General features: G+C 41.3%; 1 protein-coding gene and 2 long non-coding RNA genes across 3 annotated transcripts; 2 read left to right on the forward strand and 1 right to left on the reverse strand.

The window, feature by feature from the left end:
• Positions 1 to 176: 176 nt before the first annotated feature.
• On the reverse strand, positions 177 to 8,257 carry LOC121659168. The gene is made up of 3 exons (XR_006014195.1): positions 8,169 to 8,257; positions 6,527 to 6,598; positions 177 to 768 (listed from the first exon to the last, which is right to left on the reverse strand). It is a non-coding gene; the product is annotated as an uncharacterized LOC121659168 (long non-coding RNA).
• Positions 8,258 to 8,330: 73 nt separating this feature from the next.
• LOC121659173 lies at positions 8,331 to 12,486 on the forward strand. Its single transcript, XR_006014197.1, has 3 exons — positions 8,331 to 8,464; positions 12,141 to 12,260; positions 12,349 to 12,486. It is a non-coding gene; the product is annotated as an uncharacterized LOC121659173 (long non-coding RNA).
• Positions 12,487 to 13,051: 565 nt separating this feature from the next.
• Positions 13,052 to 25,262, forward strand: SEC61A1 (SEC61 translocon subunit alpha 1). Its single transcript, XM_042017057.1, is given in 13 exon segments — positions 13,052 to 13,141; positions 13,143 to 13,182; positions 14,428 to 14,495; positions 15,163 to 15,228; positions 15,318 to 15,396; positions 16,228 to 16,359; positions 17,717 to 17,826; positions 18,020 to 18,173; positions 18,979 to 19,139; positions 19,781 to 19,978; positions 20,287 to 20,478; positions 22,071 to 22,147; positions 22,933 to 25,262. Coding segments are annotated over 13 exon segments (1,554 nt in total). The 3' UTR covers positions 23,120 to 25,262.
• Positions 25,263 to 25,575: the final 313 nt, after the last annotated feature.

The raw sequence follows: 25,575 nt of genomic DNA on the forward strand, positions 1-25,575 counted from the left end.
AGCTACCGACTGTTTAAATGAGTGGGGCGTTATGAAGCAAAAGCATATACTACAGTTTCACTTGAAGTGCTGAAGTACTTCATCAGTTCCCATACATGAAGAAAAATGTTGGAATGGTAGCTGGTCACGTGGCACACAGGGAATAAAGAAAAAAGAAATACAATGCTACAAAAAGCTAATTGAAGCTCTCCATTTTTATCCCCAGCGAATGTTTTATTTTGATATTGCCCAGAGATAACTGATTTCATAAGGATCCCTGCAGATTTCTCATGTCTGTTTTCATACATGTGCTCACACAGGAAACCATCAGGCATCTGACTACTTATCCTCACACAGCACTGCTGGGGTTGGTTGCCTGTGCCTCAGTCCCTGCCCACAGCAGGCAAACACACACACGCATTTTGCATGTGTGCAATATTGAAATTTATGGGGCAGCATCTGTACTGTGTTCCAGCAGACACACATTGCCACTCAGAAAGCCTTGATTTGCCAAAAGAAAATTCCTTGGTACATGCAGAGCTGTCACCTCTTCTACCAGCACTCCCAAATATGCTCCAGGGAAGAGGCTGAGGGAGCATCAATACAAGAGGCCAATAACAGAGATGGGAAGTGTTCCCAGGGTGTTACAACACGTGGTGGAGTCAAGGTGGGATGAATGATCCTCCCTATCTCCCCCTGGGGATGGTTCAGAAGAAAAAGGATTTTGCCCTGGATCCTGATCCTGTATTTTTTCCTCTACATGAGATGTGCACTGAGATCCAGGATCATCTACCAAACAATGAAAATAAAAAGCTAGAATAATTTTTTTTAATGTTAAGATATATTCATAAAGATCTAATCTTTGCTTTTTTTCTGCTGATTTGGAAGAGAACAACCTTCTTTCAATAAGCTGTTTACCTAGTGATTGCTGTCTTAGCTACGAGGGTGCTCCCTTTCACTGGCTGCTCTCTTAATGGATTATGTAGCTCCTCTGAAAATAAGTTTAATGAATCACAATGCTTTGGATCACCTGGTCAGAAATTCAGTTCTCATTTGCAAATGTCTGTAGCTCTCCCCACAGCTTTTCAAGTGGACTCTAGCTCCAGCTTCAAAGAAAAGCTATTTCACCCCCAGTTGTGCTCAGCTGGAGCTAGTACATTTGCAATTTACTATCATTTGACGTGTAGAGGTTGAAAGCAAAGGAAATATTTGGAAATGGCAAAAATATACATAGAAAGTAGGCGGAAGTACACTTGCCTTCCCTCTTGGTGAATGTCTCAGTGTGTACTGCCCTGCCTGGTGTTTGATGGAGTGATTCACTAATCCCCCCTGGCTGCACCCACGGCACAGGCCAGGCTGGGGCTGCATGTTTGTATTGCTGGAGCAGAGAGACCCAGCATGGTGTGGAGCTGTGGCTCCTGACAGGCTGCCCTGCCCTGCCCTGCCTAAGGAATTACCTTCAAACCTTATCTTTAAGTGTTCCACAATGTCCACAAAGTGTATGTGTTTTATATACATATGTATAACATTATTTTTAGAAGTTCTTTACTGACAGCAGTAAGATCCTTTTTATAAAACATACCTGGCAACTCTGTCTTCTGCCTAGCTCATCAAAGTACTTAGAAAAGAAAGTGTTGTTCTTTAAATAATTGTAACTATTCTGGGCTTCAAGTCAAAAAGAACCTTAAATGCCTTGCTGAGCTAAGGAACAAATGGAGAAATCTTTTAGTACTCCCCTGTGTCTTATTCCTTCTCCAATTTTTTGCTGTCTGTAGCGCTCTCGTCAGAAGCTCAGTGTTTTCTCAAAACCTTTGTGCAAGTCTCTTCTGTTTCTCTTCCCCTAATCCCATTTCTTCCTCGGCCCATTTATCTGACCAGCTCTTAAACTCCTTTATTTCTCCTTCAGTTCCCCAGAAGCTGGGAACAGCCACTTGGGGTGTTCACCAGTTCCTGACCTTACAGAAGCCTATCACTCCAGCCTCAAACCAGCTTTGAAGGACAAAAGGAAGATCACACCAGCTCCCTGGATTTGAGGACACTCATTTTCAGGCAGGTTCTAGTGATGCCATGAAGATTTTTTGCCATTTCTTTTATACCCCTGTTATACCTTTTTTACAACTTCTGTATTCTTAGTGCTTTTTGCCTACATTCTTGGACTTGTTTGTCAAGCTGAGAGACTAAACATTTTAGAAGCTTCGTAGCTAGGGATCAGTGTGCCCCAGACCCCAAGGTCCTCTCCAGAACACATTCTGTAAACCAAGATAGAACCATCCAGGGGAAGGTTCCTTGGGGAGGGGGGCTCACTTGAGCCTCTCATTGGGGAATCTTTGATAGATATGCTAATTAGTAAAACCTATAATGTTATACCAGATCTTTGGGGATATACTTGGGGGGTGCATTTAGATGCATATGACCTGAACGTGTGCACCTAAGGATCCTTGAAATAAATACCAAGGTAAAATCCCTTTTCCCCTTCTAACCGTGTTTGACTCTTGATTTTAAGACCAGGAAAAGGCATCACTAGCCCCAGCCCAAATTCTGCTGTTCATTCTCATACCAGATGAAACATGCCTGCTCTGCAATGCTACAAGTGCTGTGGCTACGACCAGGGCTGGGAGGTGACCTGCATCCACTCAGCCCTGCCACGTCTCGCTGCATGGTGCTGGTGAGTTTGATGTTAAATGCCTCGCATACTGTGCATGCCACGGCTGTAATGACTGCAGGCACAAGCCATTATCATTACCTCTGATTCCTGAACACTGGTTGCTACAAAAACTGCCTGAAGCACAGAGGGAGGCATCTTCATTATTGCATTATAGCTCACGTCTTAAAGCTAGATTTCCTTCTGCATTTTCAGTCAGGCCAGGTTTCACTAAAGAACTGGGTCTCTAATTTATCAGGTTTTAATATTGGTATTTCTTCTCCACTTTGTCCTTTTCTAGTCATTCTTTATAATAATACAAGTGATTTCACCAGCTTTTCTGTGGAATGCATTATCCAAGCCAGCCTCCCAAGGCCACTGGCTTTTCATTATCAGGGTCCAAGTACAGCCACTAAAGTGCCAGTCAGCTGCACTACTTTATTTTCTCACTCAGCAACTTCATAGTAGAGGAAATATATTTCATCCATACATGCAGTAATGTGAGAGGAAACCACTTCCCACATACACAAATTCCTGACTCATTCCTTTCAAATGTGGCTAAAACAACTGCTGAATCCAAACATAAAAAGCTTTGATACCCTTTCAATAGGCTTTTCCAGGCTTCCCAGTATGAGGAGGAGGATCACAGGAAGATGTCTTGTAATGAGAGCACAGATTGGAAATTTGAACCTCTGGGGTGTGTTTTCAGTTCAATTACTCCATTTACTAGTCTTGGGCATCTGGTCTCCCCACCCAGGTTCACCCATATGAAATAGTTATAATAATATATTCCTACTCATTTTGTGGGTCTGCCTTGGTGTGTTCAGAGGGAGTGGCTCACATGTCTGTAATGTTGAGATCCACATATCAGAAAGTGTTATACAGTGGTAGAACACTAGCACTGTTGCACTGCTCTCACCTCCTTGATTTTTGGTAACATACTTGGCCCTAGCACTGAGAAACTGAGCCTTTCTGGGAAAGGAGAGATCAGACGTTTGCAGCCAACAAGGGCATTTTGTTTACTCCTTCACAGAAAAGCAGCACCACATATCTAATTGTTGATGTGTTAAGTAGAAGAAGGAATGTAGGGCTTATTACATGTGCCTTCATAGCCAGTCTCACTTGTACCCAGGCAGAACTAATCTCAGCAAATTGAGAGGTCACTAACTGAGGCTAAATTTGAACATTAGTAATTAGAAGGATGAATGAACTGTATTTTTCTCAAAGCAGATTTGATTTAATAAAATATGCTGCTTAGATAGACACAGTTGCTATGAAGAAAAAAAGAGAAGGTGCTTTGCAGAACTGTAGTAGATTTACTGGGTAACTGAGACCTGAATTTAGATGACCTACCACATGTTTTATAGGAAAACTTCAGCTCTCTGAGGAGCTCTGTAACAAATCTGTGATGCATTTAACTAGCCACTAAAAGGCCCTGCTGCATCCAGGGAGTCACCTACAGAACATGCATAAAAGGGTTTTACAGTATTGCTGAAACAATGTGGCATCTACTTGCTCAGCTACTGAATTAAATAGAACTAAGTAAAACTTAAGAGGTTCTTAATTTGTTTATTGCTTGAGCATCCTTCAGTAATGACACCTTTTAAGGTTGTGTTGCCCACTTAACTACTTGAACAGTCTACAGGTACACTATAAAGTGTAGAGGGAAAGGTAAGAAGATAAAAAAGTAAGAAGAAAAGTGACTTTTAAAGGCGTCTGATTCCATCTCCTCTTTTCTGTTAGCAGGGACACACCTCCATTTAGGCAAAGCTATGGCCATCTTGCAGCTGTGAGATGTGATTTTAAGCTGAATAGATGTACCCAAGCCAGATGTAATGATCAGCAGTGAAGATTCAATAGTGCAGGTGCCAGCTGTCGGAGCAATTCAGTCTGATCTCTAGCTGGCTTGGACAGCCCATGCTGAAGCCCAAGCTGTTACATGCTTGCTGCTCTCATTAATTATCAGGCTCAGCTGAAGCTAACTAAGGTATTCACTCATGTTGCAGTCAGAACTCCTAAACGAGCATAAAAAAGACTAAATCTGTAGTTCATCTGCAGGATTTGAAAACGCATTTTGCAGCCAGATCATTTTGTAGTCCATGTTGCCATGAAGCTACAAATTGCTTATACTGGCACAGCACAGAAAGAGGCACTGAGAACAAGTGCTCGCTAAGGGGTGTGTGGCACAGCAGCTGCTTGTGCCAGCACTGCCACTTCAAAATTCACCCATCAAAGCATGCCTTCATGCACCAGCATTCACCTCGGCTCTGCAGCCAGCCCACTGTAAAGCCAGCTCTTTGGAGTGCTCTGAGGGGACAAACCGTCAACTATACAGAGACTGAAATTGCTCCAAAGCCTTGTCATAGCTGGTGCATTAATAGCTTACTGCTTGATGGCTTCTCAGGCTCTTACACAAAGATGCCAAATAGCAGATGAACAAAACCACAGGACAGGAAATTCACCCTCTTTCCAGTATTCACAGATGATAAAACCTTCCTGACAGTTATTGTTCAGTGTTTTTCAGAAGGGATGAAGAATCCACTGCTACCCAGCACTGCAGCATGGAGCAGCCATCTGATGCCCAAAATCACAGCTCTCTTGCCAGGAAATTTGCCATACTAATGCTGCTGCCCTAAGCTGCTCAGTCTTTAATCTGATTTCTTTGTTTCTTATTTCAGGCAAGCCGCTGTAACAGCAACGTTCACTAAAGGCTGCTAAGCCTCTTGGCATGTCTGTAAAACTCAGGCGTGTTAGCAATTCTCTTGCTCTTCCTAGTTGGCCAGTGTCCTGCTCACTTGCATTTAAGGAGGACTTTAATGTGTTTTTACTACTCTGATATTGCACAGATCAGAGTGTAGTTACTGTTTCATTTCCCTAGATGAGCTAAGTAAATATTAATAAAGATTTATATGGCCTACTTTCATAAGGAAAGTAAATCTTTATAAGTAAAAATTCGAAGTGAAGCTATAGCTTGCTTTTTTTGGAGCCATGTGTTCACTGTGTATTTAATCATATTTCCATTGTTATTGGATTTACTGGATGCATTTTATAAAGTGCATTAGGAGATCCACAGGGATGTCTACTCAGAGGATGTGACCCACCAGCAGGATTTTTGGCCAATGATAGAAATAGAAGCAGGATGAAACCAAGCCTGTTAAATGTTAGCATTTTAAAAAGCCTTCTCTGAGACTGAAAAATAGATAGTAATCAAAAGTCAATAAAAAGAAGTGTCATGTTGTCATTTATATCTAGTTTGGATTTAAACTGCAATTTTTGCAAGGAAAGGCATGTCAAGAAAACATTTTGTATGCCCAACCTGAATCCAAACCTGAAATTATCCACCTGCAGAAAGTCACCACTGTTCCACTGAAAAATATGGGTATAAATTCTAGAGAAGGAACCAACTATTAGGATCAATATAAAACCCACTGTTGAACCATCCATAAAGATCATCTGCTCGATCTAAGTCATAACAGGTTTCTGACGGATCTCAAATCTACACCAAATTCCATGTCAGTAAACCAGCTGAGACAAAACTGGAGTCAGAGAACACTGGAAATTTAGCTGCCTGGGGACAGCCCACAGTCTGACTGCAGAAGTGCTGGTCACTGGGTTAATGACACATTGAAACCCTTTTGTAGTAGGGGGAAAAATCCATTAGAAAAACCTATAGAGACATCTAGCTCTACGACCTAACTGCTGCAGTTGTCTGCCATACAAGGGATTATTATGGAGATAAGCAAGCATGACAAAAATGTAACAATAACCTTCAAAAACAGGAGACTGGAAATACAATGCTGTTTTACTTGCAAAGTGTTTCTCATGCAAGTGTCCCTGGGAGATGTTTTATAATAAAGTTTGAATGAAATACAATAAAAATCAAATCAAAGCTCATTCACTACGTACCAAATGGAACAGTTCAGGTTTCAGCTTTGGTTTTAAAACCAGGAAGATAATTTACTTGATGAATTTCTGCTGCTGCTCAGAATTCCAGAAAAAAAGAAAAACACAGTCACTCAAAAGGTAGTTTACAAAGAGTTTGGATTTAAAAGCTGATGTTGTCAAGAGATCAAAATTGAAAGAATCACAGAATTATTCAGCAAGAGCTTCAAATATCCATAAAATAAACAGAAATCAGTTCTATTCCAGGATCAAAAGCAGAATTTTACATGTACAGCATTTTCTTTTCAAGTATGCACATGGTAATTACTGCATGCAGAAATGTCAGTGTATTACATGTTTCATTTGCATGAAAAAGCTATGCAGCTACAGGCAGAGCTCAGCACCACTCTGTGTGCACCCCACCACTACAGCTTTGTGTGAAAGAGGGGAATGTAACTCCACAGCCCTGTGTGCATGAGGTTATTCAAATTCAATAGCCAACCATTGATTTGAAAAACAACAGCTGATGCAGAAGTCCAATGTTCATGTTGTTATTTCACTACTGTCAGAACTTTCCAGCTGGACTAGAGGGACCCAGTGTCAGGTAAGATTTGCTGACTTGAAAACTAAACAGCCTGCTCTTATTGGTACTTTTCCATTCCCAAATACAGGTCCAATGGGGTTGTAGCACGAAAGGTATTTTTGCTAATGCTTCATAAAATTCTAGATGAAGTTAAGGCTCTGTGCCAAAAGCTGTCTCTGCAAAGGTATAAAGGCTCTCAGGTTAAATAGTGGTGATTTTCAGCCCCGGCCGATTTCCACATGGGGAATGTTACAATCAAGCTGGCAGTGATTTTTATGTAAATTAGTCCATTATCAGAGCTATATGTATCTGGCTACTAGTCTATAGGCCCTTAAGGAAAATTGACATCAGTATTTGCAAAACAAGCACTTTTTCCTTAATGTTCCAAACACTGTTGTTTGTTGGGTTTTTGGGTTTTCTTAAACAATGGTTCCAGGTCAATAGTTTGATGATTAAAAAACAGATCATAGAAGCAAAAGCTAGTTCTTAATCCCTAGAAATATGAAAATGTTTGGTTTAGTTAGCTCTATTATAATTTTTTACAGTATCTAGTTAGATAAGACACAGAAAAACAAGTAGGGCATGAAAAATAACCAATCTATGGGGGGGGGGGGGTAACATAAAAAAACCATGTTGAAGACTTCAGAAACCGTAAAGAAGCAGGAAGAGAACACCTGGGAAACATTTAGATGGTGCAGCGACTTTAACCTTGTATTAGCTGTAGGCCTTTCAGTCTTGCTGAAACACTCACCTGTTGGTTCACCATGAGCAGGTACAATTTGCAGGCTGTCAGCTGAGGACCAGCCATTATCAATCTGGTCTGATGTTCTGTGGCCAACACTGCATCCCTCAGGGAAGGCTGTAAAACCACTTCATTCTTCTTGCATATATTTCAACTGCCCATATTGCATGAACTGGTGGTGCTAAGTATCTGTCTGACCTTTTTGGCTGATCTGCATAATTTTACCATAATTTGTCATAATTTGCCCCCCTCATGGCATGGTTTAGCAAACAGAAGGTAGCTCTATTACAGAGCTTTTTCTGAATCAATAGTGCTGCTCTCATTGCAAAACTGCACATTACCTTTCGTTTCTACTTGACATACTGAGGTTTCACGTGAAGATGCGGGATGAAACACTGCTCCTATTGCAGTTCTGTTGTTGTTCTTTGCTCCTGTTGCAGTTCTGTTGTTGCTCTTTATTCCTATTGCAGTTTTGTTGTTGTTCTTTGACAACATCAGGGTTTAGCCACTGACTCTTTGTGCTACACAAAATGTGTGTTACAGAGAAGATCTTTTTTATCAGAGCCAGAAATCAGGATCCTCGTTATTGAGAAAGCACTGCTGTAATGCTGCCAGCTGGGAGCACAGCTCGTTAAAGGTACAGTGTTATACAGTACTTTAGATACCTTATTAAGCATTGCCATAAATACATGGAATAAAATGATGTTCTAGGAGCACCTGGGTGAACAAATTTGAGAAATAAGGGTGTGAGTCATAACAGGAGTTCAGGACTCAAAACATTTCATGGAAAGCAGTAGCAAGATATTCAGTTAACCTCTCATGTCCTGATAATGATATAGGAAATGCTTTTGTGCATTGCAATTTTGGACTTATGCCTGGCAGGGAAATTAAGCTTACTTCTTTTGATATATTATATTTAATCAGTGGTTTGCATATCTCATTTTAGATATTGAAATTGAATTTTTTTTCCAAATGGGCACAGCTATGAAACAACCAAGTGCAGGGCCCAGCACTTCATAATTGTTGAACCTTGTATGATTGGCCTTGGCCCATCAGTCCAGCCTGCCCAGATCCCTCTGTAGTGTCTTGTCTGGCAGATCAACACTCCCACCAAACTTGTTGTCATCTGCAACCTACTGAGGGTGCCCACCATCCCCTTGTCCAGATCTGTGATGCAGATATTAAACAGAACTGGCCCCACTGTGGAGCCCTGGGGAACACCATTTGTAACTGGCAGCTGCTTGGTGTTCCTCAGGCAAGCTGGGAGATTGTTTGCTGATTACAGACTACAGGGGAAACTCTAGCTCTGTGGAAATCAATGGAGTCTGGCTGTTGGCCTTAGGGAGCTAGCAGCTAAGTCTCTTTTAGGTTAGTAGCAAACTATTTACTTCAGGAATGTGGTCTACTCAGGGTTTCCTGAAGGTCATCCTTATGTCTGTGCTCAGCTGTCATTTGGATCATGAGCTTCCACTTGTGACCTTGTTTCACACATGCTACCACCTCTAGAGCCCATCTACCTGCATAAATAAATCTTTATGGACATCTTAACAAGCACCTGTCAAACAGCCTGAGAGACAGCATGGGGGTGGCAGGCAAAGGGGATGTCAAGTATGTCACAGTTGGGGCTGGTCCCTGGAACACTCTGTCAGAGCACTGGAGACGCAGGTGCTCCATCTGAGCAGGATCTCAAGGAGCTCCCCACGTGATGATCTTTTCGGGGGACTCGTGGTACAGCTGTACTCTGCAGAGAGGTCGCAGCGATCTCCTGAAGCACCGCGTGGGGCCCGGGATCTGTCTGCAGCAAGCTCTGTGCAGGACTGTGGACTGTGTCATATTACACTTAACACAAGGACTTCTGGTCCTGAAAGGGGCCCTTGGGCATTGATGCACTGCAGCAATTAAATAATGACGGTAATAAAACTTGCCTACACAGTTGTGTGCATTTCATGTAAGCTGAGAAGGCACCATAAGTAAAGCAGTTCTTCCACCTTGTGGTTACACAGACAAGTGCTGGCAGAGAACTGGATCCAAACACTGCTATTGCTGGGCTATTGCTGCCCAGGACTGCTCTTGCAGACTGATGCTGCAAATCTGAGCTAGCCTTGTTTTGCAAAGTGAACATCCGTGTGTGTGTGTGTGCACTTACACACGAGCGTACAAACAATAGCTCTGTGATGCCCTCTGGCCATTCCAGCCTACAGGTGCTCTGAGACCAGGATCCCAACAGCTGGAGGGACTCCTCCATCTTCCCTGGTAAGGAAAGGCCTTTACTCAGCACAGCAGGCAATCCTTGACACACTGATAAAATGTACTGGTGTGGGAACGGGGCATGAGCAAGTCACAGACATGACAAATGTGACCAATGAGAGATTGTAGCTGGTTTCTGCAAGCAATGGCTAGAACAAAAGGGAACCATTTAGAGGCAGAGAAAAATTCATCTTTGCTGCTCTCCCCATTTCTACTCTCTGCCCCTGTTTTCTGCTTTTTTAGAGTAATCATGTAGTCTTTGCTGTTTGCATCAGGGTACAATTCAGCACAATTAAGTCCAGCATCTGTAGTCAGTCACCACAGAGCTAAGGTTGATTTGAAAAGCAGTAATTAAATGTCAGCTTTGCAGTAATGCAGTAGAGGTATATTGAGATACATAATTTTGCAGTAAAGGCTGAAGATTTGCACTGTGTGGAATGGTTGAACACACTGGCTAACAAACTTCAGTGCCAGTAAGTGAATACTAATGTTTTTAATGGTCCTAAATTACATTATTTCTGAAGCAGGATTAGCTTGGTTACATAAAAGGGACTGACTTGGTTCGAAGAAGATGGCAAAACATGAAAAGAAAAAGTTGTTTTAAGTCTATGTCTGCTTCTCAGATGCTGCTGTTCTCTACAGGGCAGTTTACTGATTACATGCTATCCTCCTCCTCCTCTTCATCATCGTTCCAGTTGTACCAGCTGGCACCAGTCTACACTGAGTCCTCTTGCAGTAGTAGGTGCTTCCAAAACAGTTTAAAAATCAGCCCTATTGTATAAAATTCCTTTTTGGTCACACTGTCTGCAATTGGCTGCCAAAATAGTTCCCCAAGATAAACTGTCAAGGTCAGGGAGTCACACCAGGCCAAAACTGGACTCAGTGTCTCACATAGCTTTACTGTAATAATGCCCCAGGAACTGTATCTTCAGTTTCTTTTGCTCTTCACTTCTACAGAGTGACACCTGATTATACAGAGGAGCTGAACTTGTCTCCTCTCTGTGTATTCTTTTACTGCAGTTGGCAAAACAGTTTCTTTTTTCCACTGTAGGATCCAAGGAAAGGTTGCTTTCAGCAACCCTTTTTTCTACCTAGAATTGAACTTCAATGGCAAATTTTCCCTGTAGGACTGTATCGTTTTCAACCTAAAATGTGAAGTTGTTCATGCCCAGGATGGACAAAATAGAGATGTAGGCAAAATCTAATGAGTTTTCATCCTCCCTGTCTAAGTAGAAAATTCTATGTAATTATACTTCTTTTTTTTTTACAGTAGAAAACCAAATTATCTTCTTGTCTAAAATTACTTTAAAAAATAAAAACAGGAACACAAGAAGTCTGACAGGTGGGCCATGTAAATAACAGTCTATTAAATATTTTTCTCTATTCTTATGGGACAGACAAAGTTTACTAGCACAAAAAGCACGTGTGACTGTGCAAATTCTGGCATCTCATTGCATGCTTCTACCATCACTGCCCTGATCACTGCTGTGCTTCCTTTTCCAGACTTCCACAGAACCACTGCTGGTTCTCCCTTTTCCACTTATCAGCTCTGATAAACCAGTAAAGTGTTCACATCACTAAGTCAAAACAATCTTATCAAATCAACTCTGCAAGACAGCATGTCAGATGGAAAGCAGTTGCTTTATCTCTAACTAGAAATGGGTGGATTAAAACCAGTTTCAATAATCTGGATGTTTTGACATGAGCAATCCTGGACAAGAATTAGAACATTCTCACATCCATTGGCAGATGTCTTCAGTAACTTACAGAGGAGATGCGTGGTTTCAGAAGCCTGGAAAAGGGCAGGTATACAGTCCAACAATAAAAAACTGTAAAAGGAAAAAAAAAAAGAAATGGAAACTAGGGCTGCTCTTTTAAATTAATCTCAGAAAAGTAGGGAACAAATAATCAAACAAAGCATACCTAAGTGCTTAGAAAGTATCAGGGAGATTTTGTGGAAACCATTATGCATTTGATAGAGTGTATACACTGACTTTAATAGCTTTGTATTAGCACCTCTATTTACTTTAATCTTTCCCTTGACTTCTGTTTACCTTCCCATTCAGACCACTGATAACTCCTTCTGTAAAGGCCTGGAAAATACACAGAACATTGAGTGGTTCTTGGAAAGAAACACCTCAAACAATCATCCGCCGTGAGCACGTTTCCCTTGTTGGTGCTGCCAGGTGACACAGCGATGTGTGGATGTCCCTTGACTTCCTTGACACGTGGCCCAAAGCTTCACATTTTCATATGTTTCATATTTTATTAAAGCTCAGCTGGACCTGGGTGCGTTACACACGGCCTCGGGCAGGCGGGGACTGCGGGACACTGACACCAGACACCTAAAATGCAGGTATCTAGGCTGAAGTTGTCACCTTAGTTCCCTCTATTATAAATAGAGATAAATACCTCTGGAGGATGATTCATCTCATCTGAAAACATGTGTGAGATAAGCAGAGTAATTTCTCCAGAGATGTAATGTAAGCAGAGTATTTCTTCACTTGTATCTCCATTGACCACAGAGAGTCCAGAGAACTACGTACACACGTCACTTCTAAATGGCCAAAGGCAGCTGAGCCATTTGGACACAGCCACTCTTTCTGCCATCTGATGCATGACACTCGTGTTTTGTGGCAGGTGCAAGGAGGTTCTTTCTGCAGAGCAAGGCCTACAACATCCCATACAAAAACATACAACCAGAAAAAAAAAATTCTAAGTGTTTATTTATGTATTTATCAGCTGAAATATTTTAAACCAGCGCTACACTTTCTGGTAGCTAAAACACGCGTTCCTCGACACAACCTTACACACGTGCGAGTGCCGTACCGCACCAAGATGGCGGGGGGCGCAGGACTACAGCTCCCAGCAAGCGGCGCGCCGTCGCGTCATCCGCGCCATGGAGGATACCGTTCGCTCTGACCGCAGAGCACAATGGGAGTTGTAGGCGAAGGGCTGCACCGCCCGGGCCCGGCGCATGCGCGGCGGCGGCGGCGGCGGACGCGGCGCGTGGCAGGAAGCGGAAGGGGGCGGCCGCGCTCGGAGCCTGACGTGTCCCTCCCTTCGCGGCCGCCGCTCGCTGCTGCTCCGCCGGCGCCGCCATGGGCAGTGAGTACCGGGAACCCCCCGATTTAGCCCCTGCTGAGTTCTTGCTTCTCCCCTCCGGCCGGGAAAGCGCTGTTCCCGGGGGTGGCAGCTTATCCCGGCGAAGGAACCGGTGCTGTGTGCCCCGTGCCGGGCGCCCCGCCCGGCCCCGCCAGGCTGAGGGTGCCGGGCGCGGTACCGGGGCGGGGGGGGGGGCGGCATGTGATGACCCTTCCAGAGACACTGTCAGAGGGAGCTACAAACTCTGTCTGCAGCCCGGAGTGATCCGGTCAATGGGAGTCTGCAGGATCCCGTACCTCGAGGACAAGCTGCTTGGAAAGCGTCTTAGTCGATTGGTGTATTAGTGTAGATGTTGGAGACACCCTTGATTTGCTTTAAATTGAATATCGCGGTCCAGTGTAACTGTTCAGACAGAATCGTTTGAAATTAAGAAAATCTCTTTGTGGGCTGCTCTTAAAGCGTTACTAAGTTGCCGCTGAAGCTGCAGCCTTCCATGAAGAGGTGGAAAGGCACCAGTAGTTTCAGTTCTGCACTGTTGTGCTCTTCTTGGTTCAAATCAGTCCAAAATACAAGCGCTACCTTATATTTGCCTTTAGAATTAACTCTTCTTCAGCTTCAGAGCTCTCTGTTTATGGGAGAACTTGTGACTTTGCAAATCCCCTCTTCATTATATGCTTATTTTAAGACAGATTTCTGGTCTAAGGATGCATCTTTTTGGCTAGAAGGGGATCATGGCGTGAGGTGTTCTGTAGACTAACTTGAATTGATGCTTCTGAATTGTGTGGGTAGGAGTTATTAAGCTGTATGGCCCAAAAGTGTGTAGGAATTCTTAAACTGTAGAGCCCAAAAGTGATATATATACAATACCCACAGCACTTTTTTCTCATATATCAGGCTGGGGAGAGACTACCATGAAGTAAAAGCTCAAGGGTATTGATAAACTCCTGTAAAGCAACGACAGAGGTTTTTTTGGTGCTGTCAACCTTCTCATTGAAATGGGAAAACACTTTTTAATTCTGTTCCCAGTCCATACTGTACTTAAAATGTGCTAGCTGCATCTCTGTGTATTTAGAACAGATAAGAATTTAATAACACAAAACACTCCCCCCCAACTAACCAACCAAAAATTCCCCAAAACTGGGACTTGTATTATATAGAGTACATGTCCAAATTCAATTCAGCTTGAGCTTTTCCCAGTGTTTGATGTATCTGTGTGTTCACTTTGTCTTTTAACTTATTTCTGTGCAGTAAAATTTCTTGAAGTAATCAAGCCCTTCTGTGTTATCTTGCCTGAAATTCAAAAGCCAGAACGGAAGGTAGGTTAATAAAATTTTCTTCCTAGGTTTGTATTTGTGTGCTATAAAATGTTTAGAGTTGGCATTTTTGGGTCTTGGGGTTTCTTCCCTGTTGGGAGAATGGCAGTTTTAGGCACAGTTGTTTTTAATGGAGTGCATGCGTGGTGCATCTCATCCTGTAGATGTGGCTGTACAAGAATAAATGCAGTTGTGCAGATTTGGTTGTGTTATGTCACAGCAGTGCAGGGTGAGATGTTGAAGGCACTTCAGATTGAAGTGTAAACTAGAGTAAGTTATAACAACAGCTTGAAAGTCTCTGCTTCATAAGATCTAATCTAAGATTATTTGCTGAGATAAGCTGCTCTCTAATATTGTTTTTTTCTCATCATAAGCTCTTTCTCATGAAAATGTAAGACTCATTTCTGTGGAAGTACTGGAATTACCTTGCATTGACATAAGCTTGTTTATTTGGATTAAATTTTGAATGAAGCTTTGTAGCGTTCCTTGGTCTTATGTGGGATAAAAGGGATGAACAGTAGGTTATTTTCTTTAGGATGTTCTGTACTTTGTCCCTTCACAAGAAAATCAAATGTGCTACTATGAAAGTTTGCTTGATGGACTAGGTCTTGTTATCTTGACAGCTTTATCATCTGTTGTTGGTTTTTGGGTTTGTGTTTTTTCCCTTTAGATTCAGTTTAAGGAAAAGGTACTATGGACAGCTATCACACTCTTCATCTTCTTAGTATGCTGCCAGGTATGTTTCCTTCCCTTTTTTAAGGAAGAGCTGAAATGTTTAAAGCATGCTGTGAAGTCTCTAATTTAATCTCTTGGTTGGAAATGCAGATCCCCTTGTTTGGCATTATGTCATCAGACTCAGCAGATCCTTTCTACTGGATGAGAGTGATTTTGGCATCAAACAGAGGTATGGTCAGTCTTTCAGGAGGGCATTTTTTTTTTACCTTGAATCAAAATGCTTTTGGACTTTCGTTGCAGTCCATTTTAATGAAGAAAAAAACAGAAGTAGAGAATGAAAAGTAATTTTTCTGTATTACGTAAAGTCATAAACTAGTGTGGCATTGGGAAAGGCACAACTTTCTGGACAAAATGAGTTTATGGCTGACTGTGTTCAGTCTATTATATGTACAAAAACTGAGCTTTTTTTTTTTTTGAGGGAATTGGTTAGGGAAGAGACAGTTCTTAGTTACCTGCATTGCTGCTGTTGCAATCTTCAAGGTTTGTGATTTGTGTTTCAAATCATATTCCTTGAGTGCTGTGGTTTCCTGGGTGACATCTTTGACTCTGTCACAGAGAATATTGAAATGCATAGTAATTTATATAAATTTCAGTTTCTTGTAGAGGCTTTCCAATGCAGTTATGAAGGTTAAAATTCATGATAGTTTATATAAATTTCTGTTTCTTGAGGAAGTTTTCTAATGCAGCTATGAATTAAAAATGGTGACAGTTTCCTGAATTCACTTTATCATTCCATATCATTTGGGCTATCAGTTTATATCATACTTTGTTTTATGCAGAGTAAATCTGTTCTTGACAGCAAAAGTCTTTTTCAATGAACATAGTACTTTTGAGGTACTGAGGAGTGCTACATATCAAACTGACTGCTAACAAGCTTCTGTTGTTATTGAGAACTTTTACATTTATGGAGGTTTCGAGTTTTAGGTCTTCTCCATTGTGATGTAAAGGTTGATAAAAACTAATTTTGAACTTCTCTGTTCTTCCTGTGTCTTCCTGGCAGGAACGTTGATGGAGCTGGGCATTTCACCCATTGTCACTTCAGGGCTCATCATGCAGCTCTTGGCAGGTGCTAAGATAATTGAAGTTGGTGACACCCCGAAGGACAGAGCTCTCTTCAACGGAGCCCAGAAATGTGAGTAACAGCTCATGTAAAGCACTGGTGGTTAGAGTATCTCACCCTAACAGTGGAAGGTGGGAATTTACCATGGGATGAATGGTTGAGTTGGACTTGTGGGTTTCTGTCGTGCTCTGTGTTCGTGTTCTGCTGCAGATACTTGTATTTCATCAGTCTTTTACTGGCAGCTCTCTGCCTTGTTGGCTGTTAAGCTTCAAAAAGGTGTGAAAAGGAAAAGTATCACTGCAATTGGCATTGCTGCTGTAATCTCCCCAGATAAGTGAAGCAATGTAGAGACTGTGGGGACTCAACTTTTGAACTGTGATGGTCAGTGTTAATCTAAGTATTTCATAGTGATTAAGATGTTGGTTGTAGCTGTTTATACCTTGCAGTTCCAGGCATGGGTCTTTCTCATCAGTAAGGGGTCTCTGTGGTCGGTTGATAATGACTTCTAGAAAAAACTGAGTTATTTGATGCTGTACACTACTTACTGATATGTGTACTGGGAAAAAATCGTGAATTGCTTGTAATATCTTAACACCATCAGAGTGTATCTAAAGCAGTCTTTGGTAACCAAACCCACCTGCTTCTAAGTGCATTTGTTTCTGAACTATCTGTGTGTATTTCTATTTCCAGTGCCAGATTTCAGACAGCAGAGTTAACTTGCTCTTGAATTTAAACATCCTCTGAGTTACGTATTCCTTCCCAAGTGTTGTGGTTTAACCCCATCTGACAACTCAGTGTCACATGGGACACTTGCTCACTCTCCCTCCTGTGGGAAGGAGAGGAGAATCAGAAAAAAAATAGGAAAAAACTCGTGGGTTGAGATAAAAACAGTTGAATAACTGATAGAAAGTAAAAAATAATAATAACAATAACAACTGTAACAAGAAGGAGAGAGAGAAATAAAACCTCAGGGAAACAAGCGATGCACAATGCAGTGCTCACCACCTGCTGGCCGATGTCCAGCCAGTTCCTGAGCAGTGATCAGCCCCTCCTGGCCACCCCCCCCAGTTTATGTGCTGAGCCTGACATTCCATGGTATGGAACATCCCTGTGGCCACTTAGGGCCAGCTGTCCTGGCCATCCTCTCTCCCAGCTTCTTGTGCACCTGCTGGCTGGCAGAGCATGGGACACTGAGAAGTCCTTGACTTGGGGTAAGCACTTCTGGGTAACAACTAAAACATCAGCCTGTTACCAGCATTATTCTCATGCAAAACCCAAACCACAGCACTGTACCAGCTACTGCGAAGAAAATTAACTCCATCTCAGCTAAAACCAAGATTCTCTACAAAGAAGTGATTTCTGTTTCTCTAATTGCCCACTGATATAAATACCCAGGACAAATACATACTTTTTTCTTTTTATTCTGTAGTGTTTGGAATGATCATTACCATTGGACAGTCTATTGTGTATGTAATGACTGGGATGTATGGAGACCCATCTGAGATGGGTGCTGGTATCTGCTTGCTTATCACAATCCAGGTAATTTCTAGTCTACTTACTCTTCCCCTGAAAGGGTCAAAAAATCAGCCTTATGGACAGGCTGTCCCACATGCAGAGAAAAAAGGCCCAAGTATACCTGCTGCTTCATATATAGTCTAATCTTTTAATGCACATTTTTTTAACAAAATGGAAAAGACATGGAACTAACGCTGTATTTCTTTTTTTACTGTAGCTTTTTGTTGCTGGTTTGATAGTTCTGCTCTTGGATGAGCTGCTCCAGAAAGGATATGGTCTTGGTTCTGGCATCTCTCTCTTCATTGCTACCAATATCTGTGAGACTATTGTGTGGAAAGCATTCAGTCCCACCACAGTGAACACAGGGCGAGGTAATGTGGCACAGTCTGTTTTCTTTACCAATAGTTTGTACAAAAATGCGACTTTTTTTTTTTTTTTTTCACTCTTAATGCCAAATGCTGTTACTACTGTCTTGGCTGTGGAGTGACTCTTGCTAATGCAGCAAGTGCTGCTGTGCAAAGTGCAAACACAAAGACATTTTTTTCTCAATTTATAGTATCTCACAAGATATTTACTGAACTTGAATTTCTTACAGTGCCTTCATTAAAAGTCAGCAGTGGTAGACTGCCATTGTATTATGGTTGCTGCCCAACTTACTGACCAAATATTAGCTGTTTCTTTCTGCTCCTTGCCTTTTTTATACTTTGCCCTAAAGATCTTATTCTCCAAACTCCACTGGAGGTGATCTTGTTTGCCACTGTACAGTAGAAAACAGAAGTGAGGTTATGCCATTTGCTGTAATTCAAACAGTAACTTGTGTCTCACCATGACTGACACTAGAAAGCCTGATGCTTCCCTGTAAGCTTTTTGATCAGGAGGAGGGAAGAAAGAACTTGGTGCTTGTCAATGTTTCTAGAGACCAATAAAACTATCCCATGTTGGGTTATGATTTAGTTTCTAGGCCACTACAAGGGGATTTTAAAAAAAATCTTGGCAATAACATAGCTGGTATGAAGGGTGACAGTGTAAAAGCCTGAGAGCACGCTCAAGATGCAGAAGACTCAGAGAACTCCCATTCTGAATCCTGTGGTTCAGAAGTATGCTTAATGGGACAAAGCACTGAAGCTTGGAGATACTCACAACTCACCTAACCTGTTTTTTCTTCTCCTTTCCAAGGCATGGAATTTGAGGGAGCCATCATAGCTCTGTTCCATCTTCTGGCTACTCGCACAGACAAAGTCCGAGCTCTTCGTGAGGCCTTTTACCGTCAGAATCTTCCCAACCTCATGAATCTGATTGCCACCATCTTTGTCTTTGCAATTGTCATTTATTTCCAGGTCAGTTGGAATAATGAGGGTTGTAAAACTATATGGAAGTAGATCTGAAATCTGCTTCCTTCTACAGGAAGTGATATATTCACAAGACTCATTTTTGTACCTGCAGCATCTGGACGTTCATTATACATTGCCTTCTCTTAATCAGTTTCCACACTTACTGTAGTCACACAGAAGACTTGAGACTTACTTTAGTCTCTGAAAAAAGAAACAAAAAACCAAACAAAAATGCTCCAGATGTATGTGTGCATGTGATATTGTCTAACCCAAATGCTATTGCTTTTTTACTGGGAAATACTTTCAAGTCTTTAGACCTGTGCATCTCATACTGTTTGTTTCTGAAGAATATAGGAAGTTTTAATGTTTCTGTTCCTGGATGCTTTGTTCAGTCCCCTTGAAGCTTCAGATTTCTTCTGATGTCTAAGTCTTTCATACCTTCTTGTGTGTGTGTGCTTAGACAGCCCTGCAGGCTTGCAGACCCTTTGCAGAAGGGTTCTCATGAGGAGCCCTCTGGGCAGAGTATTTGTAGTTGCACAGAATGATTGCAGCTTTCTTCTGTTGCTCTCAAGGCCTTGCAATTTATGATCTCTGGTATGGGTTCATGTTCAGATGTAATGGGGGACTTTCTCTTGAAAACTTTTCAGGGCTTCAGAGTGGATCTTCCTATCAAATCTGCTCGCTACCGAGGCCAGTACAACACCTACCCTATCAAGTTGTTCTACACTTCCAACATTCCCATTATTCTCCAGTCTGCCCTGGTGTCAAACTTGTATGTCATCTCCCAGATGCTTTCTGCCCGCTTCAGTGGCAACTTACTGGTCAGCCTGCTGGGCACCTGGTCTGTGAGTATTCCTTCTCATCTTGCATACATCTTTACAAGGGCACCATTGAAATGTGGGGTTGAAGAGATAGTCTCTGATTTTTAGGACACTTTGATAAGTGGTCATGCACACTGAAACTCCTAAATTAGTAATTTGTTTGAATTAATGGTAGCATATTAGACCTGCTGTGAGGAATGTAAATGTGTGTGCTGCTGCAGTAGTAATGATGCAAAGTGACACAAAGGTGATACAAACTTTTCTAAGACTTGGATTAATGGGCAAGAAATAGTGAGAGGGTTGGTGACTGACTGCTTGCTTCCTTCTTCCAGGACACATCATCTGGAGGCCCTGCTCGTGCTTATCCAGTTGGTGGACTCTGTTATTATCTGTCACCTCCAGAGTCCTTTTCTTCAGTGTTGGAAGACCCTGTACATGCAGTTGTTTATATTGTATTTATGTTGGGCTCCTGTGCTTTCTTCTCTAAGACATGGATTGAAGTCTCTGGCTCCTCTGCCAAAGATGTAAGTTTAAAATGACAAATTATGTAAGCATATTTGATGAAAACAGATGGGTTGTTGTAAGAATAAGACTGACTTCCTTCTGGAAAAGCTGTTCTGCTGGTAATGTTGTTGGTAATATTCATTGTTTGTGTAAACAGGGACTGTGTCTTTTTTGCTATTGGGAAAGATTGAGACAGAATGGGGGTCATTTTTTTCCTCTGTTTTCTTTTACTGCTTTTTCAAAAAAATATCAAAACTTAAATAATTGCTTTCATTGGAATTAGGAAATTTAGAACACACAACATCTGATGAGTGTGAGAGCAGGAAAGATAACAGGAGAGGTAGAAACTCTTTCAGTTCCATGTGACAGGTGCACTGTGTGCAAGGCAGTTGCCACTGAAAATCTTGCAGATAAAGCTCAGACAGCCATTCCTGACATAGAGAGCTCTGAGCTTCCTTTGTGAGAAAATTAACTAGAGGTTGTTATTTTTAAGTTGAGAGCACAGATAATGGAGAAAACAGTGCAGTGCATTAATGTACTTGAGCCTAGCTTCTCAAAAATTCCATTTGCCACAGGATATTTAATATTCAGGAACTATATCATCCTGAAATTGGAATTGGAAAACAAGACAGAAAATAGCTGTCATTGTGGTATGTTTGTATTGTGTGGTTTTGGATGGGAAGTGAAGTTTGGCAGCCATGTGGAATGGTTTAATCCATTCTTTAACAAATATATAGTTGCACAGTTACTGTAGCAGTGTGAGCACTCTTGTTTTGGACTTGCATCTTGCTGCTTGTCAGGCATGCAGGGAGGCACTCACAGCCATGTACAGTCAGGTTTTTATTTCAGAGTAAACCAACAAACAGTTTTTAACACTTTAATACTTTTTCCTGGTACTAAGTAAAATTATTTTAAGTTCATGTAAATAAAGGTCAGAAATAAAAGTTGATAAATCATTACTTATATGTTCATTGTGTAGTGGAGAACTGGCAGCTTAATCATGTGAAAGTGTGTTTTCTCAGTGCATGGAGTCAGTGATGAGCACCTTCATGTTCTCCTGCTGGAGTTTGCTACCCACAGTTGTTAGTAAAGTGTTTGCAGGACTCTGCTGTAGGCCTGTGCAACTGCAGAAATCCAGTTTAAGAGTAATGTTCCAAGAAGGGATTCTAAGTGTAGTTTCTAGTGTGGCTCACAAATAAATAGTTGACTCAACTGAATGCAGGAAACTGAAACAGAATGGACACTTCAAGGAATGGTTCTGCAACATCTACTAGACCCTCATCAGGAGAAGGGTAGATGGCAAAACACAGATTGAATTATGTGTATGAGAGCCTGCCAGTATCCAAATTTTCCTTTTCTCAGTAGGACTAGAATTATCCAAAAAGCTTTGTGTAATTGACAGGTAGAAGAGTGCCTGTGACTGTAACTTATCTGAAGTTAAAATACTGGATATTTTTAACTCAGATGAGTAATGTAAAAACCAAAACAATACAAAAAGTGCCCAACTCCTCCACCATTTACTGCACTGTCTTGCTTCTGTTTTCCCACAGTACTGCATTCCATGGCCTTGGTAAATGACACTAAACTTGCTCCATTCCTTGATTCTGTACAGGTTGCCAAGCAATTGAAAGAACAGCAAATGGTAATGCGAGGGCACAGAGAAACTTCAATGGTACATGAACTCAACAGGTGAGCTACACATTCACTGGCTGTTCATGCAAAGTGTTGTGGGCAAATACATGGCAAAGTTTGCTTTGACTTCCATTTTCTAGATCCTAGAACACTAGGATCCTGATATCTAGATCCTGATATTCTTTCAGCTTTGATGTTATATGCACGAGACATAGAACATTACCTCATTAGTGGAAGACTTGTACAGTACAGCTTATTTTTGCCTTGCATTTAAAGAATTTGCCTTAAATTCTGGACCTTCTGTTTTCCTATTACATTTTTTCATTTATATACTCTTCTCAAGGTAGCTAATAATGAGCATTTCAGTGTACTTTACTACTTCAAACTGACCCAGAAGTATTTTCTTACTGTAATTTTTTGTGTCTTGAGTACTGTTTTCATGCAGACTTTGCTTCTAAAACAAATACTTATTTAAATCTCCTAGGTGCAGAAGTAGGCAGGGGTTGATGTCTCTAGGTTTTCAGATTTCAGGATAGGACCTTTGTGTTATAGAAATGTTATTGAAACTTTGGATTTCAGTCATCTACAGGTGACTTGATGAGCCAGTAGCCATAAGTTTAATATTTGCTCATAATTGCATGGTGGACTGTAATACCTTCTCCTCTTAGTGTAGCATTTTTTTCTCCTCCAGTCAGGTTGAGCTTTTTATTTCCTTGCCCAGTGTACTGGCATTTATTGTGTGTTCCTTACAAGAGAAGAGAGTATTCTGCCACTGACTTTTTTTGTCACTATCCTGAGCAAACTGTAATGCCCCTTTTCTGTTCTCTTTTCATGTTTTACAGGTACATCCCTACAGCTGCTGCCTTTGGTGGGCTCTGTATCGGTGCCCTCTCTGTGCTGGCAGACTTCCTTGGGGCAATTGGCTCTGGAACTGGAATTCTGCTCGCTGTCACCATCATTTATCAGTACTTCGAAATTTTTGTAAAGGAACAGAGTGAAGTTGGCAGTATGGGAGCTCTTCTTTTCTAACCCTAGCTTCTCATGGACCCAGGAAAGAGAGGAGGGACATTCTCAAAGTGTAGCCAGTCAGGTGAAAAGAAGTATCATAAACTTGATAGTGTCATTCTATAGAAACACATATTTTAATAATGTTTCCAAAGTACATTCCCTTACGTTCAAACTTTTCTAGCATACTGTTTGCATTTTATAAATTGATGAGGAAGATGTGCAAAAAAAATTTTTTAAGAAAATTGTTTTTTAATTATGTGTTAGGAGAGTCAGCTTTTTGACTTGGATTTAATTCAATGACTCCTGAAAATTTTTTGGGCCCCTTTCACATTTAGTAACCGGAAGCCTTTACAGGTTTTAAGTAATGTTTGTTAAATAAATATTTGCAAGGGATTTTTTTCCATTTAACTCGTTTTTGCAGCTCCTTTGCAGTAATGGTGAGAAAAATCTCTCCATCTGATGCTCAAGTTCCATAATTACAGTTGTAAGCACAAGCAGTGGTTCATGTGTTTGGGTTTTTTTTTCAGTATGGCAGATTTGAAAGGCAGTTGTTTCTTTTTACTAAATGATTAATTCTAAATGCGTTGTCTTGTAATTACTGCACTAGACTTTGTCAGATGTTGAGTATTGGCTTGAGACTGTTGTCAGGTTTCTATGTAAGAAAAGAGTGTGTCCTTTCCCACCACCTCTCCTCCACAAGCAGAAAACTCAGGTAAATCTAGATTCTGCCAAACCTGTGCCTAAGAGTTGCTACTTTGAAACTTGGTTAAACTGACTTTGTAAAACCTTCTAATTAGTTTTTATTGCCATTGGTGGCTGTACTTCTAGTTGTAATGGTGGCTGAAAGGAATGAGTGTGGTGGCTGCTTAGATGCAAATCTGCTTGTGCTCTTTGCTAGGGCGAAGTTTCCCTCCTTGATAATGAATTCTGGTCTCGTAGCAATCAGGATGTTATCTGATTACTCATATCTAGTGAATTTTGAGTCTCATTACCACAAAAGAGTGGGAAGAATGGATGTTACTTGTCTATTCCTCTAGATCTAGATACGAGACCCTTGTCAGATAATTCCACTAAGGGGCTTATGTAGAAGACTTTTCCATCCTATAATCTCACAGATTTGAGTGGCACATAGGAAAATACTCTTTCAGAAGGTATTGGGATTCCTTTTCTGAAGATCACACCTTCAAATTGGAGAGGTTACAGTTAAGGCTGTAATGGACCCAGAATAAAACTTAATTTTCCATTTTAATTTAGGTTGTCAGTACTAATTAGGTGCCTAGGACCAAATGCAAATATTTGTGTACAAGTTTGTAAATACATTTTTCCTCAATCAGTATTGGACAACATGGAAACCAGAACGAGGAGTTTTAATGCTGGAACTTTCCTTTACACTGCCTCAATATGCCTTCTGTGCATTTTTGCATGTTGGGCAGACAGTATGTGAGTCACTGTTCCTGCTGGAGTGGTGGGACTGTTACACACCCAGGGAGCACAGATGACATCCAGAAGCCCTTGTTAATACCCTGAGCTCAGATACCAAACACGTGGGAAATCTGCAAATGTGGAATGAGATGCACCTATCAATGAAAGTCAAACACCTGGGGTGAGGATCACGATTGGAAACGGAATAAAAGAACTGGGATGAAGTATCCATGAAATGATTGCTGTCAGCCATTCAGTATGATGTCACACTACCTTCAATCATTTTTGTGTTTTTCATAAAGTACTAGTGCACCACAGCACAACTGTGATATGAAATGGGGACAGTTAAAAAGTGGCATTAAAAGGAGAGGGAAAGGGTTCTGATACGGTTCTGCTTTGGGGATTTTTTTGGGTTGTTTTTCCAGGAAGCCCAATGCGAACTTTGTTTTGATTCAAAAGAGTCCACTTCTGTGCATGCAGCTCTGGCTGGGCTGGAGCTGTACTTGTATTTTTGGTCATATCATTTGTTTGAACTGGTTGCAGTTTAGACCATTTGCTCTTTGGTGTCTAAGCAGCACTTGTTCTGTGCATTTGTATTTTTGTTGTCTAGTGGTAAATCTTTGTTATCAAAAAGCTCTGTCCTCAAAGCAGGATCTGCTAGCCATACAGTGGATGTTCACAAAAAGAAATAATGCCTAAAAAATCTGCTTTATAATTAAATAAAGTACATCTTTGGAGCTAGTGCTTGGCTTTTGGTGCTTGGATACTGTTACAGTTCTAACACTTGTAGAATAACCTTACCCACCTGTGAGACTGAGAAAGTGATACCCTCAAAACACCTCATCAGAGCATCAGTGTGAAATCAAGACAAATTGTATTTGCTTCAAGGTCTCTCAGTAGTGGGTTCCCAAAATAACTGAACCTTGACCATTCCCCTAAGCTTTTCTTTTTTGAGTTGCAATTCTAACGGCACTGCACAAGTAAATAGAGAGTGAGTGGGGTAGTGATGCATCAGTTTAGCAAAAACTGTTTTCATGAGCGATACAGTGCCAGTC

Source organism: Corvus kubaryi, unplaced genomic scaffold, assembly GCF_017639235.1.
Source record: "Corvus kubaryi isolate FWS band 111438036 unplaced genomic scaffold, C.kubaryi_AGA036_p1.0 136, whole genome shotgun sequence".
In the NCBI taxonomy this organism is placed as follows: domain Eukaryota; kingdom Metazoa; phylum Chordata; class Aves; order Passeriformes; family Corvidae; genus Corvus; species Corvus kubaryi.